At 39.7% G+C, this 15,475-nt stretch overlaps 1 protein-coding gene across 1 annotated transcript; it reads left to right on the forward strand.

Annotated features, from left to right (window-relative positions):
* Nucleotides 1-864: 864 nt before the first annotated feature.
* On the forward strand, nt 865-15,442 carry osbp2 (oxysterol binding protein 2). Its single transcript, XM_034123359.1, has 14 exons — nt 865-1,031; nt 2,145-2,350; nt 6,380-6,630; nt 6,727-6,895; nt 7,817-7,934; nt 8,033-8,099; nt 8,187-8,324; nt 8,412-8,657; nt 8,735-8,855; nt 9,189-9,292; nt 9,519-9,614; nt 10,185-10,369; nt 10,445-10,665; nt 12,812-15,442. The coding sequence occupies exons 1-14, from the start codon at nt 865-867 to the stop codon at nt 12,949-12,951; spliced, it is 2,229 nt and encodes a 742-aa protein (XP_033979250.1). The 3' UTR covers nt 12,952-15,442.
* Nucleotides 15,443-15,475: the final 33 nt, after the last annotated feature.

A 15,475-nucleotide genomic window follows, 5' to 3' on the forward strand; every position in this document is an offset into this window, starting at 1 on the left:
TTTGAAAAGGAAGGTCAGACCTTAAATGAAAAAATATGTTACTTTTTGTGAGCAAGTTGTTGGATCAATCTTAAAACCTCCAAGATAATATCTCAATGCAAGGCAACCAACGGTCTTAACATTTCAAAACTAGTATTTAATGTATTTTTAATGTGATATCTATTAGCCCTCTATGGAGATGCCCTCTGGTGGCTTTTACCTCACAGTAAAACTTGACTTATATAAAAAATGATGTGTTAAATCTGAGAACATCATTTTTGAAAATTCTGAAATACATTTCTTTAACTGTTTTAATACGGACATACTTAATAAAATCACATATTTATTTTATATCGGAACGTTTTTTCTCATTTAAAGACACGATTTATCAAATATTTGTATTAATGCATTTTCTTTTATGATTATTTTTGGTCATGACCTCATTGTTAAAATGAAAAGAAAAGCCTTGTATTCGATTCAGCACTTTTTTCAGAATCCTGCAATGATGTGGAAAACTGCAGTGAATGTCATGTGTGATATATAAAGACACACACACGCGCACAAACAGACCTGCACCCATATGCTACAGTGAGTCCTGTGATGATAGGGACGTCATCATGATCTCCCCTTCTCTCTCACTCTCATCCACAGGCTTTATTAATAACCGTAGTGCAGTTCATGTATTTTATGTAATAATGTGCTTGTTGTGTATCTAGCTGACACGTTTAGCACATCTACGTAGTTATTTTTAAACTATCTCAGGGTAAGGAGCCAACAGCTGCAAGCTAACAGTAGCTTTAGCTGAGGTGCAGTGCAGCTAGCTAACGGTACAGCTGTTGACTCCACCGACTCTCCGTCCATCCCGCTGCCGAAGAAGAGGAGCAAATGAACGAGCTGGTGAAGAGTCTGCCGTCCCCGACTCTCCCGGGGCTGCACCTGACCTGTCTGGACAGCGGGACCTACAAAGGCTGGCTCTTTAAATGGACCAACTACCTGAAGGGTTATCAGCGGCGGTGGTTCGTCCTTAGCAACGGCCTGCTGTCCTACTACAGGTAACGGTAACTAACGGTTACTGCAGCGACCGTTCGTTGGTGTACACCTGTCCCAACAGATGGGAGTACTCAGATATTGTACTTAAGTAAAAGTAGAAGTACTATAGTGTAGGAATACTCTGTTATATGTAAAAGTCCTGCATTCAAGATGTTAATCAAGTAAAAGTACCAACGTGTTAGCATCAAATTATACTTAAAGGACCAAAAGTAGGCCTACTCATTATGCAGATTGGCCCATTTCAGAATGATATTATGTATTGATTATAATTACTGATACATTCATATGTTTATCATAACTGGTAAAGCCTAAAGGTGTTATTGCTGGAGTTTGTGAATTTAGGCAGGTGTAAATAAAGTCTTTGATTATATTTCACGTGGTTAATCTAAATCTTCAAAGTGACAGGTATTATATTAATGTAGTGGAGTAAAAGTACAATATTTACCTCTGAATTAAAGTGGAGTAGTACCTCAAAGTACTTGAGTAAATGTACCTTACTTTACACCACTTCCTGTCGCTTTAAATAGCCTGTATTGATTCGATAAATGTCAACATTTTGTAATTGTTAAACAGCAGGTTGGCAAATACAACTTTTTAACGTTTAAGGTTATGTTGATTATGTAGCCAAATAGCTGTGCCCTGACTGATGCCAGTTTAGCTCCAAAAATCACCTGAGTCATATTCATAAGATGGATATTGAAGATTCAGGAATATTTAACCAGTTATCAGCTATCCTTAGTTACATACAGTGTTCTTGCTACACTGTATTTCATTTCAGCAGTTTCTTTATTGGATATTCTATTTTCTTTTCCATAGCTTCCTGTTGTGTTTATGCAGCATTGAAGCACTACACTGGAAATATAAGAAACAATTCTGATTATTGGATTTTAGACCACCCTCTAATTGAAACAAATATTATGGGGTGAAACAATTTTAAAGTAAAACTTCTGAATCGGCATATATTCATATAAGAAGGTAGACCAAAACAAAATTGTCCAGTGTATAAATACAGTTCTGTATTGATTTGGGTGTGTTATTTCAACACAACAACTTCAATTGAAAAAGGAGCTGCATAATTTGCTCACATTTCCTTCTATTGTTCTCTTTCCCTTCAGGACTCAGGCTGAAATGGCACACACCTGCCGGGGCACCATTCCTTTGGCAACAACACACATCGAGGTGGGGGACACCTGTCACTTGGTGTTAACTAGCAGGGGGCGAAGCTACCACATGAAGGCGACCTCTGAGGGGGAGTGTCAGCGCTGGGTCACCGCCCTGCAGCAGGCCAAGGCTAGCTCCTCTCTGCTGATGCATCACTCAGGTGAGGTGGATATTCTTTTATGGTGTGTGTGTGTGACCTATTTAAATGTCAATGGTAACTTCCCTCTGGGTTTCAAAATGTGTAATGATTCATGTTCACACATAATACTGTCCTGGTGCTGAGAAATAATGTGACTTCTTAAAATTGGCAGTCCTTTCATGTAGGCAAACAAACCTATCTCTTTTTTCATTTGTGGATTAACTGAATGTGTTGTTGCTTTTAAGCTCAATTCAAAGGGCTTTAACAAAAAGCATATAACATCTAAGCACTGACACAATGTGCAAAAGACATTATAGGACTTTAGCTTCAGATTAAAAAAGTCATTAAAAAGCCAAGAAAAACAAAAAACAAGCTAAAACAGAATAAGACGGGTTTTAAAATACAAGAAGAAAAGTTAAAATCGCTGCGTATAATTGAATAACTATATGACTGAATAAAAGGCAAACAGGAAAGTCTGCGGCTTGATTTAAAATGTCTAAAAGTTGCAGCAGACCTGCAGTTAGTTCTGAAAAACAACATGGTTTACCTGAGATTGTCCAAGGTAGGTCAAACTAATTTTAGCTGTATCTTGAATGCAGGCTCATACCAAAATGCACATTTTATCAGTTTGCCGCATTTAATGTAATGCCAACAACAAACCACAAGAGGGCAGTGTTGTACCATAGGATGGGATGGATATATGGTACAATATTGATGCAAAATCTGCGTTTAATCATTTAATTTAAAATAACCTATTCCTTACCCCTTTCACACTATATGTTGTATTCTATGAGTCTGGGAGACATTTTACTGTCTATCCTTATTTGTCTATTAAAACACCTGCAAAGATGCACCGTGGATTTTTCTCCCTCTTCTGTACAAATGTGCACAAACACACATGCAGCAGCTTGGCCTCCCTCCCACTCCGTCTCCTCTCTCCCTCCCTATCTCCTTCAGTATGACGACAGTGAGAGCTGAATGAAATGACCTTCCTTCAGACTCCTCCCGCTCTGGTAGCAGGAGGGGTACAAAAGAGAGAGGGTGTGAGAATTTTCATTGAAAATATTTTCCACCATACACTCTGTGGACAATAGAGAGACACGAGTGTAGCCTCATCTATGAGTGTCACCTTGTAAGTAACCTTTCATTATTTTACCGAGAGCAGAACTGAGATTAAAATAGAAGGGGTGTGCTCGCGTGCCTGCATGCATGTGTGGGTTTGTGAATGTTGCCGATGGGATCTGTTTATGGAGTGTGTGTAAATATGGCAATTGGATTTTCTTATTGGACAGAATTTGATTTAAAGTTAACAAAATGGCTGTGGAACCTTATTTCATTGCCGAACAACAGAGCAGTATTTATTTGTCTCCTCATTCTCGGGATTATGACTGTAAATGCAACACCTTGAAGTGTCATTGCACCTTAAGGCACCATGAACTGCTGAGTAAAAGGTTTGACCTGCAGTAAATCAATGTTTTCTGTTAATCTGGATTCTGGACCATTAACATATGGAGTCCATGATGTCACGTGGGAGGTGTTGATGCTCTATCTCTGCATCTACCATTGTAGAACAAAGGACTTTGCCACACTGGGAGTTATTACAGCCAAAATACTAAACCAGATTTTAGAAGGGGTTTTCTTCTACTTTGTTTCTGAATTTTCCCATGTTTCAGGTTTTATTTTGTATTGTTTTCATTCATTTTCATCATATATTTTTTATTATCCTACTTATCTACTGTCTATTTCATGTACTGCTGTCTGTTGTTGCCACTTTTGGTGAGTGCTTTGTTGTTTGTGTGTTAAATTACCGGTATGTAATATTGCTGTTGCTAGGTCACCACCTCAGGGTAACAACACCGGTCACGTTACGTAGTTTACATAGCTGGTGAACAGCTGTGAGAACTTTTTTTTTAACAGTGTGTTATATGTAGTTGTTATTCGTTGGTAAATTGGATTTTAACTAGCTCATTAATTCTCACTCAATTATGGCACCCGTTTTTTAGATCCTGCATTTATTTGGATATGCCATTTGGGACCTCATTTATTTCACCTCAACGCTTTCCAAATGCCTTCAATTTCCTCAAGAGGCGTTTATTGTTGTTTGATTGCCATTACACTGTCTGCTACACACTATTTTAAACAGAATAACAAATGTGTTTTCATCCACGTGCAAACACACACACACAAGTCCTCATGTGCTCTGGTGTGTGGGATGTGATTACAGCTTATTATATCATGAGCCTTGGGTTATTGGCTCAGTTGCAGTAATAGCCGGGCAGATTAAGTGGCGGGAAGTGGATTTCAAACAAAGTAATTGAGTGGACCTTTGCGGAAGTTATCCATCACCTACACAGTATCTTGTAACAGCTATCATAGAAGCACCACATGCCTATGCTGTGACTTAACATGTAGATCAATACATCCATAGTGATAGTTTGAGTGTTCACAGGGAAGAACAGTGGAGCTCATGTTGTGCCACAGAGAGCTCTCAGCACACTCAGACTTCATCTATATTTCAGAAGCTTCCAGTGCATCCCCATGATCTTTAAATGTGATTCTCACGTCCCACACTGTGTCCATACCAGTGCTCTCTCTATCACATGTGGGTGTGTTTTCATGATTCAACGATGAGTCACCAATATGTCTCAGACCCTCTGGTGTCCTGCATTTAAAATAAACATTTATACACACCAGCAAGCCTCCCACCTTCATGTATGTTATTACTCCCACTGATGTATTGTATGGCTATAAAAAGAACACTTTCTATATGAACAGCTGGTAGATCTCATTCAAATGTTTTGACACCTCGAACACAAGTGAGACCCTTTTCTCCCGGCTGTATATAGGTCATGAAACCATTAACAGATGCGCGCAGGATTTCTTGTACCCTTTCATTTTTAATCTTCTCCTTCTGAGAGTTAGTCATTCCAGTTTGCCCCGATTATTTGTATTCCTTTTCCCCTCTCATAGTGTTCCTTTGTCTTCCTGTGTTTTCCTCACACTGGCCTAGATTCAGTTAACATGGTCAGTCATAGTTTTTCTTTTAGATAACACACACAATCTGTTTCTTTAAGCAGAGAAGAAATGTTTTGACCCAGAAAATGTTCATTTCTGCATAGGAGGCAGTCATTTGCATTTAATAGATGGGTTATTTGTGTCGGCATCTATATCAGTCTGGAGATCGATAAACAAGCCTCTACTAAAAGAAAACCTTTTTAGGTGTCTAGAATAAAGCCTCATCTTTTAACCAATGTCCTTTTCACTATTACCCTCTTAAACTAACACACACTTTGGCATTGGTCCATTATTACAAATATATTGTGTGAACAAGCACTAAACAAAGTTGCTATTTATTTAAAAGTATATTTAAACCCTAAGGCTTTGTACCAAATATGTCAGGAGGAATTACAAGAAGATGTGTCCTTGTTTCATTTCAAGATGCTACCAAAACTGTTTTAATTGCTCGCTATAGGGAATTAGCTTCAATAGAAAAAGGGCGCAGTAGATTTGAAAAAAGATTGTAAGCCAAAAGAGAGCCAATATAAAGGTATAACTGAAGGGTTCAATTAGTAAAGGATTTTAAATGTTCCTTTATGATGCTAGAAAATCAGTCCAGTCTAAAATCCATGAGACTGATGGAGCTCATGACAACAAGGGGAAGAGAGGGATAGAGAGGAGGAAAGGGAGGAGGAGGAAACGGGGTAGTGCGTCATCCTTTTTCTCCCTTTTATTCTAAAAATAGCTCAGCCTCCTGATTGCACAGGCCTACGTTTCCAGGGCAACGGTTTTCATTCACAGCTTCCTGATCTTGTAGAGGAAGGGGTTTTGGGGGGAACAGGGTGTGAAGTTGAATTACCTACCTCCATCCTCAAACCCTTTCTCAAACGCTCTTTAATCTAGATTTGTATAGATGGAATTGCTTTTCCAATGTCTGATGATGAGACACATCATTTGTTTCCACACATAATCACCTGTAAATGATACCCATGATCTCTAAATGATGTAATTCTTGCAATGACCTTATTTGTCTGTCTGTGTGTGTGTGTGAAGATGACTCAGGAGATGAAGGCCCTGTACCTCAGGAGTATCGAGCCCTAACCCAAGGGGTGCTCAAGACTCTGGCCAGCAAGCTAGACGACCTGAGCACCTGTAATGAGCTGATAGGAAAGCACGGCGCCGCCCTCCAGCGCTCACTCAGCGAGCTCGAAGAACTACGTGGATCCTCCGAGAGCTCGGACAAAGTGAAAGCCGTTAATGAGCGAGCCACGCTTTTCCGCATCACCTCCAATGCTATGATCAATGTGAGTGTAAACAGGACACTTGTCAGATGTCTCTTTTAACGAGCAGTCGAAAGACTCTGCCTGCATGTTTTCATGTGCGTTGTGTTCACACCTCAGGCTTGTCGTGACTTCCTGGACGTAGCTGAGTCTCAGAGCCGGAGATGGCAGAAGACCCTGCAGTATGAGAGAGAGCAGCGTCACCACCTGGAGGAGACCATCGAACAGTTAGCCAAACAGCACAACAGCCTGGAGAGAGCCTGGAAGGAGAACCCCACCTCGTACACAGGTGAGACTCATCCCTCTCATCCACTCTCTGTAGTTTGGTATGCACACTTCAGTTTAGTCTCACTGAATGAGAATATGGCCCTCTTCTGGCCAGTGGTAGAGATGCATGTGTATAACAGAAATGTGGCTCAGACAGACTGATCGTATTTTTACGTAGAGAAACACCTGACTACAAAGAAGCCCTCCCAAACTACCTATTTACTGACAGATATGTTTTGTTTACATTGTACTATGTATGAATTAAAGAAGGTCATAGGTATAAGAGTGTGAAGTAAATATTGTATTAAATATCTTCCAATAAGGGTTGGAAAGGAACTTTTCTGACAAATGTTCCCCTTTGTCAGCAAAGGTTTTTTGTTTGGTACATATTCTTATAATGTATCATTTCTTTAGCTTAACAATAATTTACAAAGTTTGCAAAGTGTAGCTGTAATCTTTGCATCTACTGTACATCAAACTGAACTGTATATTAGGAGATATTCTCAAATGTTTGTTTTCATGGCAACATGAAGCAGTTTACAGAACTTAAAATGGTCTAAAATATAGTCAAGGCTTTTTTTAAGTTACTGTGTATTATTACTTTCTATTAGATGGGCTAATTATTTTGAATGTTAAATAAAAGAGGCTTATTAAAAAAACATCTTTATGGATAAGCCTTTTAATAGATATCCATCCCTGTCATATGTTTTAGTTCCATCTAGCTTGATCTGTGTCATGTTTTGTGTTTCATGTTGTCATTTATTTTAACTTTAATAATTGTTTTGTTTGTGTTAGGGTTAGGGTTAGGTGATGCCCTTTGTGACTGTTTGTTTGAAAACACAGTATAATATAAATGTTATTTGGCCATACCTTGTAAAGCAGCTCAAAACATGCATGATTTTTAGAATGATGAAATAAATAATCCATCCCCTTGCCACTGTAGGTGTAGAGCGGCCTCAGGAGGGGGACGCGAGTGATGAGAATGACGACGCAGAGTTCTTCGATGCCATGGAGGACTCCCGTGCATTCATAACTGTGACTACTGGCAGCATACAGCACAAGTGAGAAATGACCTCTAATAGCTAATAATAGTCTCGGAATTGTGTTATCCATCAGGCATCACTTGAAACTGTATTATAACGGTGGTGCTTCCTCTCAGGCGCTCAGGGAGTAATCAGAGTATGATGAGTGGAAGAATGTCCAATGACTGGACTCACAATGAGAATGTAAGTCCTGAGCATTGCTCTCTTCTTGCTATACCGACTCTTATAACTCTGACATTCAAATAAAAAGAATGTGGGTTTTTTCTTCAGGACACCTCAGGCACAAACCACATCCAGCTACGAAGAACAAGACGCAGTCGTATTCCTGACAAACCAAATTACTCCCTTAACCTGTGGAGCATCATGAAGAACTGCATTGGCAAAGACCTGTCCAAGATACCCATGCCTGTAAATGAAAAACATACAGTACACATTAGCTGTTATATAACGTTTAAGCTTGAGTGACTTGAGGAGAAACCTTTCCTGTGATTTCAGGTAAACTTCAACGAGCCGCTGTCGATGCTGCAGCGTCTGACGGAGGATCTGGAGTACAGCGAGCTCCTGGACCGAGCGGCCCGCTGCGACTCGTCTCTGGAGCAGATGTGCCTGGTGGCGGCCTTCTCCGTGTCCTCGTACTCCACCACAGTCCATCGCACAGCCAAGCCCTTCAACCCTCTGCTGGGGGAGACCTACGAGCTGGACCGGCTGGAGGAGTATGGGTATCGCTCCATCTCTGAGCAGGTAAGACCAACACAGACACATGACCCTACAGGTATAATTTACACACATTGCCTCCAGCTGATACCCTTCCCCCTCAGGTCAGTCATCACCCACCAGCTGCTGCCCACCATGTGACCTCACAGCGGGGGTGGACCCTCTGGCAGCATATCACTATTGATAGCAAGTTCCGCGGGAAATATATCTCTGTCATGCCATTAGGTAAGAAACAAGAAAATTCACTCAGTTCATGATGGCAATATATACCACTACAAACCCATAAAAACACATTCATATACACACAAATTCACAATTTTGTATTTGTTGCATCATTTTCATTTTCAAAAACTCAAGAACACTCTTAAAGAAAAAAAATAAACTAATGATACAAAAATAATAATAATAAATCAAGGTGAAAACAATTTAAATGAAAATAAAATAAATAATAATACTAGATAATTTAATACAAACATATTTTTTACAATAACAATAATGCTATTACTTGTTATTCAACTGTTTTATTAAGTTTGTGTTTCTCCCTTCTCTTCACTATAGGTAACATTCACCTGCATTTCCACTCAAGCGGGAATCACTACGTGTGGAGCAAAGTGACCTCAACGGTTCACAACATTATTGTCGGGAAACTTTGGATAGATCAGGTTTGCCCCTCTCTACTTTCATTATCAGATTAAGAATAACATGTCATGTGTGAGTTTGCGCTTATCTTTAAACCAAGAGTGAAAGTATTAACGCAATGTTGAACAAGCAACCTTCTAAAAACAGTTAATTCCCAAGAAAATAACAAATTAGCAAACGTAGACAGATAAATAAACAGATATACACGTCTGTTTTTCTTTCTGTTTTCCTGTCTGTTGGCGTTTGCAGTCTGGGGACATTGACGTTGTAAACAACACCACCAAGGACACCTGCCGTCTCAAATTCTCCCCCTACAGCTACTTCTCCAGAGATGTCCCACGAAAAGTAAGTATCTTTCTATTCTCTCAGGGTTCATTTCAGATGAGGAACTGACAGCAGCTAGAACAGAACAAGTAGAATGAAACAGCACTGAAATGTTTGTAATCCTATTTGTAAACTTTGTCAAAATCTATCTACCCTGACTTCACGAAGTAGCAGTGGTCAATACATCGCAATAGAAGCACATTTTTAAATGATAACATTGTATAGATTATCATATAGACTACTACACCCTGTTCTGGATGTATATTGATGTAAAAAAAAGTGCTTCAATGTAAGCAGTAGTCAAGAATGTGTTGAAAATGGTCATAAGGCTGCACTGCTGGGAGTTCAACTGTGTTTACACTTGCCAAAGAAACATCAGCTTGTCACTGTCAGCAAATGGTTCCTGTTTACCTTAGGCATGCTGCAGCTGGAATGCTTATAGGTCGGAATTGGAAATATTAACTGGGAGAAATCCTACCTCAGCATAAGTGAAGTAGTACCCAGCTGTGAATATGTCACCGGTATTGCAATCTGTCGGAGCACACATGTAACTGATCTCTTCCTGTGTGTCTTCTTCTGTGGTGCCTGCAGGTGACAGGAGTGGTGGAGGATAGAGAAGGCACAGCCAATTACATCCTGTCAGGAACCTGGGACGACAAGATGGAGAGCGCCAAAATAGTGGACAGCAGCCAAGGATGTGGAGGCTCTGAAGGCAAACAGAAGACAGTTTATCAGACTCTTCAGCCCAAACTGCTGTGGAAAAAATACCCTCTCCCGTAAGTTTAGCTTTCTTTATTTAATTGAAACATACTCCCTTTTGTCTTCTCTTAATTCTCTCTTTCCATTTCCAGAGATAATGCAGAGAACATGCACTATTTCTCCTCCTTGGCTCTGACCCTCAATGAGCAGGAAGATGGCATAGCGCCCACCGACAGTCGTCTGAGGCCGGACCAGCGGCTGATGGAGGCGGGGGTGTGGGACGAAGCAAACATCCAGAAGCAGCGTCTGGAGGAGTGTCAGAGGCTGGAGAGGAAGAAGAGGGAGGCGCAAGCCAACCAGGCTCTGGAGGAAGGTGACAAACAGGAAACAAGACAACAACTTGCTGTGACTTCACACAGATGTTTGAGTTCGACCATGTTATCTATACGCAGTTACGCTGTGTTCATTTCATATCTGAGCTTAAACACACATAATGAAATTGGTTTTCGTGACAGCTGTTCCATTTAATAATAAATAAAATAGAATAAAATCAAACTCAAATATATAAATAATGAGTGAAAATGTGCAATAAAAGATCATATAAGATATATTAAAGGGGACCTATCATGCAAAATGCACTTTTGTACGTCTTTTATACATGAATATGTGTCCCCGGTGTTCCAGGGAACTCACCAAGTGTCAGAAAACACAACCCTCTCTATTTTCCTCCATACCCAAATCTCTAAAAACGGGGCTGCAATGGATCTGATAAAAACTGATCCAGATTTGAACACTGTCCTGACGTCAGGACGGTGGCGCTACGGCTATTGGGCCAACTCCACCAATCAGGAGGAGACAGCCACGGCCATTGCCGTTCGAAAGCGCTGGAGACGCTGTAGTACATATGCCAGGCCTGTAAGTGGCGCTGTAGTCTGCCACAAAAGCAGCGAAGAAGACTTCCCGCGCATGGTTGCCATGGTTGCCCTTCTGTTTATTCTCCGCTGTGGCTTTTTTTCTCCCTCCCCGAGGCAAGCGTTTGCTCCCGCTGCTTTAATTCAATGCAATCCCTCCCCGTCGAGGCAAGCACTGTAATTCTCTCCGGGTAGTCCACCAGCAGATGACAAACACCCACCTCTCCGCCTCTTCCAAGGAACGAGGGGACCGTGCGGCAGAGTTTCAGTTCGATTTTTTTCCGCCGGTCAAGATGTCCATTAAAGTTTAAATCTTCCGGACAAAATTAGAAAAGTGCCGGTCAAAGGTCTTCTTTGTTATTTATTGAGCTTTAAAACAAATGAATAACAACTCTATATAACAATATAATAAAACACGGAGGACGGAGATCTCTTTTTCTCCCCCTCTTCTGACAGCCCAGCAGCTGTTCAGAGCAAGCTCCCCTCTCCTGCAGGGGGGCGTGGTCAGCTGCAGCTCACAGAATCAGCCCCCTGCAAAAACAGGGCTGGAAAGAGCAAATGGAGCGAAATGAGGCATGGCTAAAATGCAGGATCTGTTTGGTATTTTGAAAAAAAAACTATATTTATATACTTTATATAGGTATGGCCCTACAATATATTGTTCAAATATAGCATGATAGGTCCACTTTAACTAAATAAATAAAAGTAATATAACCATTAAAGATAAATTAAGATAAAAAGAGATATATTTGATTTAAAGATGTTTTAACCGTTACATTTTACTTTTTTTTCTGTCAGACACAAAATAATAATTGTTTTGTTATCAGGTCTGGAGTTGATCTTCATGATAATATTCTTTCTTTTACCTCTGACATGGCATTCAAACTACTGAGACACAGATGTGGGTTAAACCACTTTTTAAACGTGTTTTTGGCTGTGGGCAAAGGCCAAAACTTAATTTGTATTTCAGAAGAATAGATGTTACTAATCTTCAAACATAATTTTGCTATAACCTTGAACTGTACTTTTTTTCCATTGACAGGTAAAAGTTAAACTGCTTCTAAACTGCAGAATAGGTAGTAATAGACAAAGTCACATTACAGGTTCAATGGCTGTCTACAGGGTGTGCGCAGAGATTGTTAAAACGCAATTAGAAAAAACGCCTTTCTGAAATACCTTTTGCATTCTGCCCTGAAGGGACATGTTGCTGTCTAACATAATCATGAACTCAGGTGGAATGAGATGTGGATATTGCTGGCAGGGCCTGTATGCCGCTCTTCTTTTACTCCTATTACCTATATGAATGTACGATGTGTTTTAATGGTTTTATGTGAAGCTGCTCGTGCTGCCATCTGGACCAGGACTCTGTGGAAGGAGAGATTTTTTATATCTCAATATGCTCAATAAATGATGGATAATAAAAGGGTTGTGCATATAATGTTGCTCTTTCTGAAAAGTAAGGTCCATTCATTTGTATTCAGCTTTCCTCTGACTTAAGAGCACAGTCAACTGAAGCAGAGCAAAAGACACAAGAAAAGACATTGTGGTAGTCTGAAAAATAGTAAATATTAAAGCCTTGCCTTAAAAATATGTTTTCTGTGTCATTAGGGCAAGACATCGAGGGTTACCAGCCGCTGTGGTTCGAGAAGAGGGCGGAACATTCGGGGGAAAGCACCTACATCTACAGGGGAGGCTACTGGGAGGCCAAAGACAGACAGGACTGGAGCATATGCCCTGATATCTTCTAAGAGGTTCCCCTTACAGCATGGCATCAGGAAAGCTGAGAGGTTCCTCCGTATAGGTTACTCCATGACTTATGGACAGCTGTGTGTATGTGGATATGTGTGTGTGTGTGTGAGTTAGTGAATGAACAAAGTACTGAAAGCAGCCGTCACTCCCAGAATTTCAAGCACAAAACAAGCTCCTACTTCCTTCTCTCTCCTGATATACTCTAACTTATCTTTTCCGAACGCATGGCTTCAGTGTGTGTGAGTTGTATGTGTATGCTTATTCAGCACCGCAAAGAACTGATTTATGGGAGTACATAGAGTTCTCATGTGTGTCTGTGTGTGTTGAGAGGGGAGGATCGTGCCGGGGAAGTTTTGGTACGGAATGTCTTGTTCTCCTCAAAGCTGGAACAGCATGTTCTTCATGCTGGGCTCTGACAGAGGCACCGGGATTTAAAGGAAAGTAGCAGGACTACGCTTTCTTCATAACTTAAAGACTTTTTCACAGCAGACCATTTATTGATCCCGCTGATTCTTGGGAATTTTTATTTAAATGCCCAAACTGTATTTTGAAGAGTTTACTGTCCAGTCTGACTGACAGCTGACAAGCAGCTACTGGACCTCTAAACCAAAGTAGAAGTCATTCTCTTTCGACGGACAAATGACTGAATACACTGATGTTTTACAGACACTGCTGCTTCCCACATCTTGAAATCAAGCTTCTGTTTGACTACATTAAAGGAGCACCTCCCCTATTAGCTATGAAGATTACTACACAGCATGTGGAAACAGTTGTACAGTTGGATGTTTTCACAGGCTCTGCAGAAAATGTGTCGAGTCAGAGAAAATCACTTAAGTGACGTCACTTGAGTACTCTCTGAGAACACTATTAGGTTGCATTATGGGAAATGAAGGCTGCAGCATTGAGCTCGACCAGTGAGAGTCAGGATACCTTTGTTGAATATATTTGGATCACTTTCTTTTAAATGTGTCTTTAAGACTTAATGCAAGCGCAACAGTAATTAACTGCAGGAACACAACGCGAACGTTAAACCGGCTTAGCCTGGGGGATTTTTTTCAGCAAAGAATTATATTGGTGCTTAATGGTAATTTTAGCCTTATTTATGTAATGAAGTAGTAAATCCCAAGTAGTCACTGCATCCCACACTCTGAGATTGTGTACAGATTATAGAAATCCGTCAAGCTATTTTTTGTTTGAGGGGATTAACATTCAGGGTGATTTATTTTAAGAAAAATGTACACAAATAACTGGATTTATCATACTTTAAAGTAGTAACAAACTTGTTTCCCAATAGTTTAAAGTGTAGAAGATGCTAGCTTTGTATTGGTGTCAATCCTAAAATGGCTTTATTTGGACATGGCAGCTATAACATAACTGCACGGTAACATAAGAAGAAAATACTCCCAGGTCAGAGGCGTGTTTTAGGCAGCACAAAAGTATGTTTTGGCATTCAATTAGCTGAAGGATCATTATGTTAAGGAATCAGATTCAAACACATCGGTCAGGACCAGAAAACCTTATTAAAGTAGGCTTGGCAATAGTTTTTTTGTGTGTACATTAGTAGTAAATATATATACTATAACCAATATTAACCTCTGTATTTATAGTTTTCATCAAATGGTGTACTATAATAGGGCATGATGCACATGTACATTTAGCCGGTTGCTTTTGGCCTTTATATAGCAAGAATAGAATAGCCTAATGTAGAATCACTGTAAGGAAATATTGTTTCACATTACTTGAACATTTACATTTTGGGCACTTCTTAAAATCTATCTGTGTATCTTAAATGGAGTCAGGATTGTATACCAGTTATACTGAGATGTTGGAGGAATTCAATGATGATTATAATATATATAATAAGATGATAGAAATAAGGTGTTGTTTAAATAAAGCACAATGTTATGTTTCCTTGCAGGTAATTATCATGGTAATTACACATATTACATCATCTCAACATATAGCTATGCATGGTTTTAGAGTGCATTTCTGTAGTGGAAGCCTCTTCACCTAGCTAATTGTTTGGACTCTTTACTGAAACATGATGTGAACTCACCTTTTGTGCCCAATGACCTGAAAAATGTTATATTTTTTAGCTCAATAAAAACATAAAGCTGTGCTGTTGTTATACTGTCACACCACTGTTGTTCATGTGCATGTAAATGAAGCTTTCCAGAGAAACTGTGTCTGTCATGATGCATCAAGAACAACAACCCATTTATCTTGGGACAGTGTCACTATTCTGGGATGAGGTCAAATGTCAGACAACAAAAAAAGAAACAAGACACCAGAAATGTGTGTTAACTCATGTTTACGATATGCTAAAGGAATATAAGGATATCTAAACATCCCATAAATGTTAACTCAGGTTTGTTCTCCATTATGTTACAGACATACTTAGGTTTTTCTGAACTTTTGTAATAGTTGTTTCTTTTATAATTAATCATCTGGTGAATTTTAGCAAGAAAAAGTAAACACATTTTGCATTCATCGTGGTTTATGTGATGATTTATACTTTCACTT

The sequence above is a fragment of the Trematomus bernacchii genome, unplaced genomic scaffold (assembly GCF_902827165.1).
Source record: "Trematomus bernacchii unplaced genomic scaffold, fTreBer1.1, whole genome shotgun sequence".
Classification (NCBI taxonomy): Eukaryota; Metazoa; Chordata; class Actinopteri; order Perciformes; family Nototheniidae; genus Trematomus; species Trematomus bernacchii.

Coding starts and splice junctions, on each gene's coding strand:
- osbp2 (XM_034123359.1), top strand. CDS start 865: ATGAACGAGCTGGTGAAGAGTCTGCCGTCCCCGACTCTCCCGGGGCTG. Junction 8,658..8,734: donor ATCGCTCCATCTCTGAGCAG/GTAAGACCAACA, acceptor CTTCCCCCTCAG/GTCAGTCATCACCCACCAGC. Junction 10,370..10,444: donor TGGAAAAAATACCCTCTCCC/GTAAGTTTAGCT, acceptor TTCCATTTCCAG/AGATAATGCAGAGAACATGC.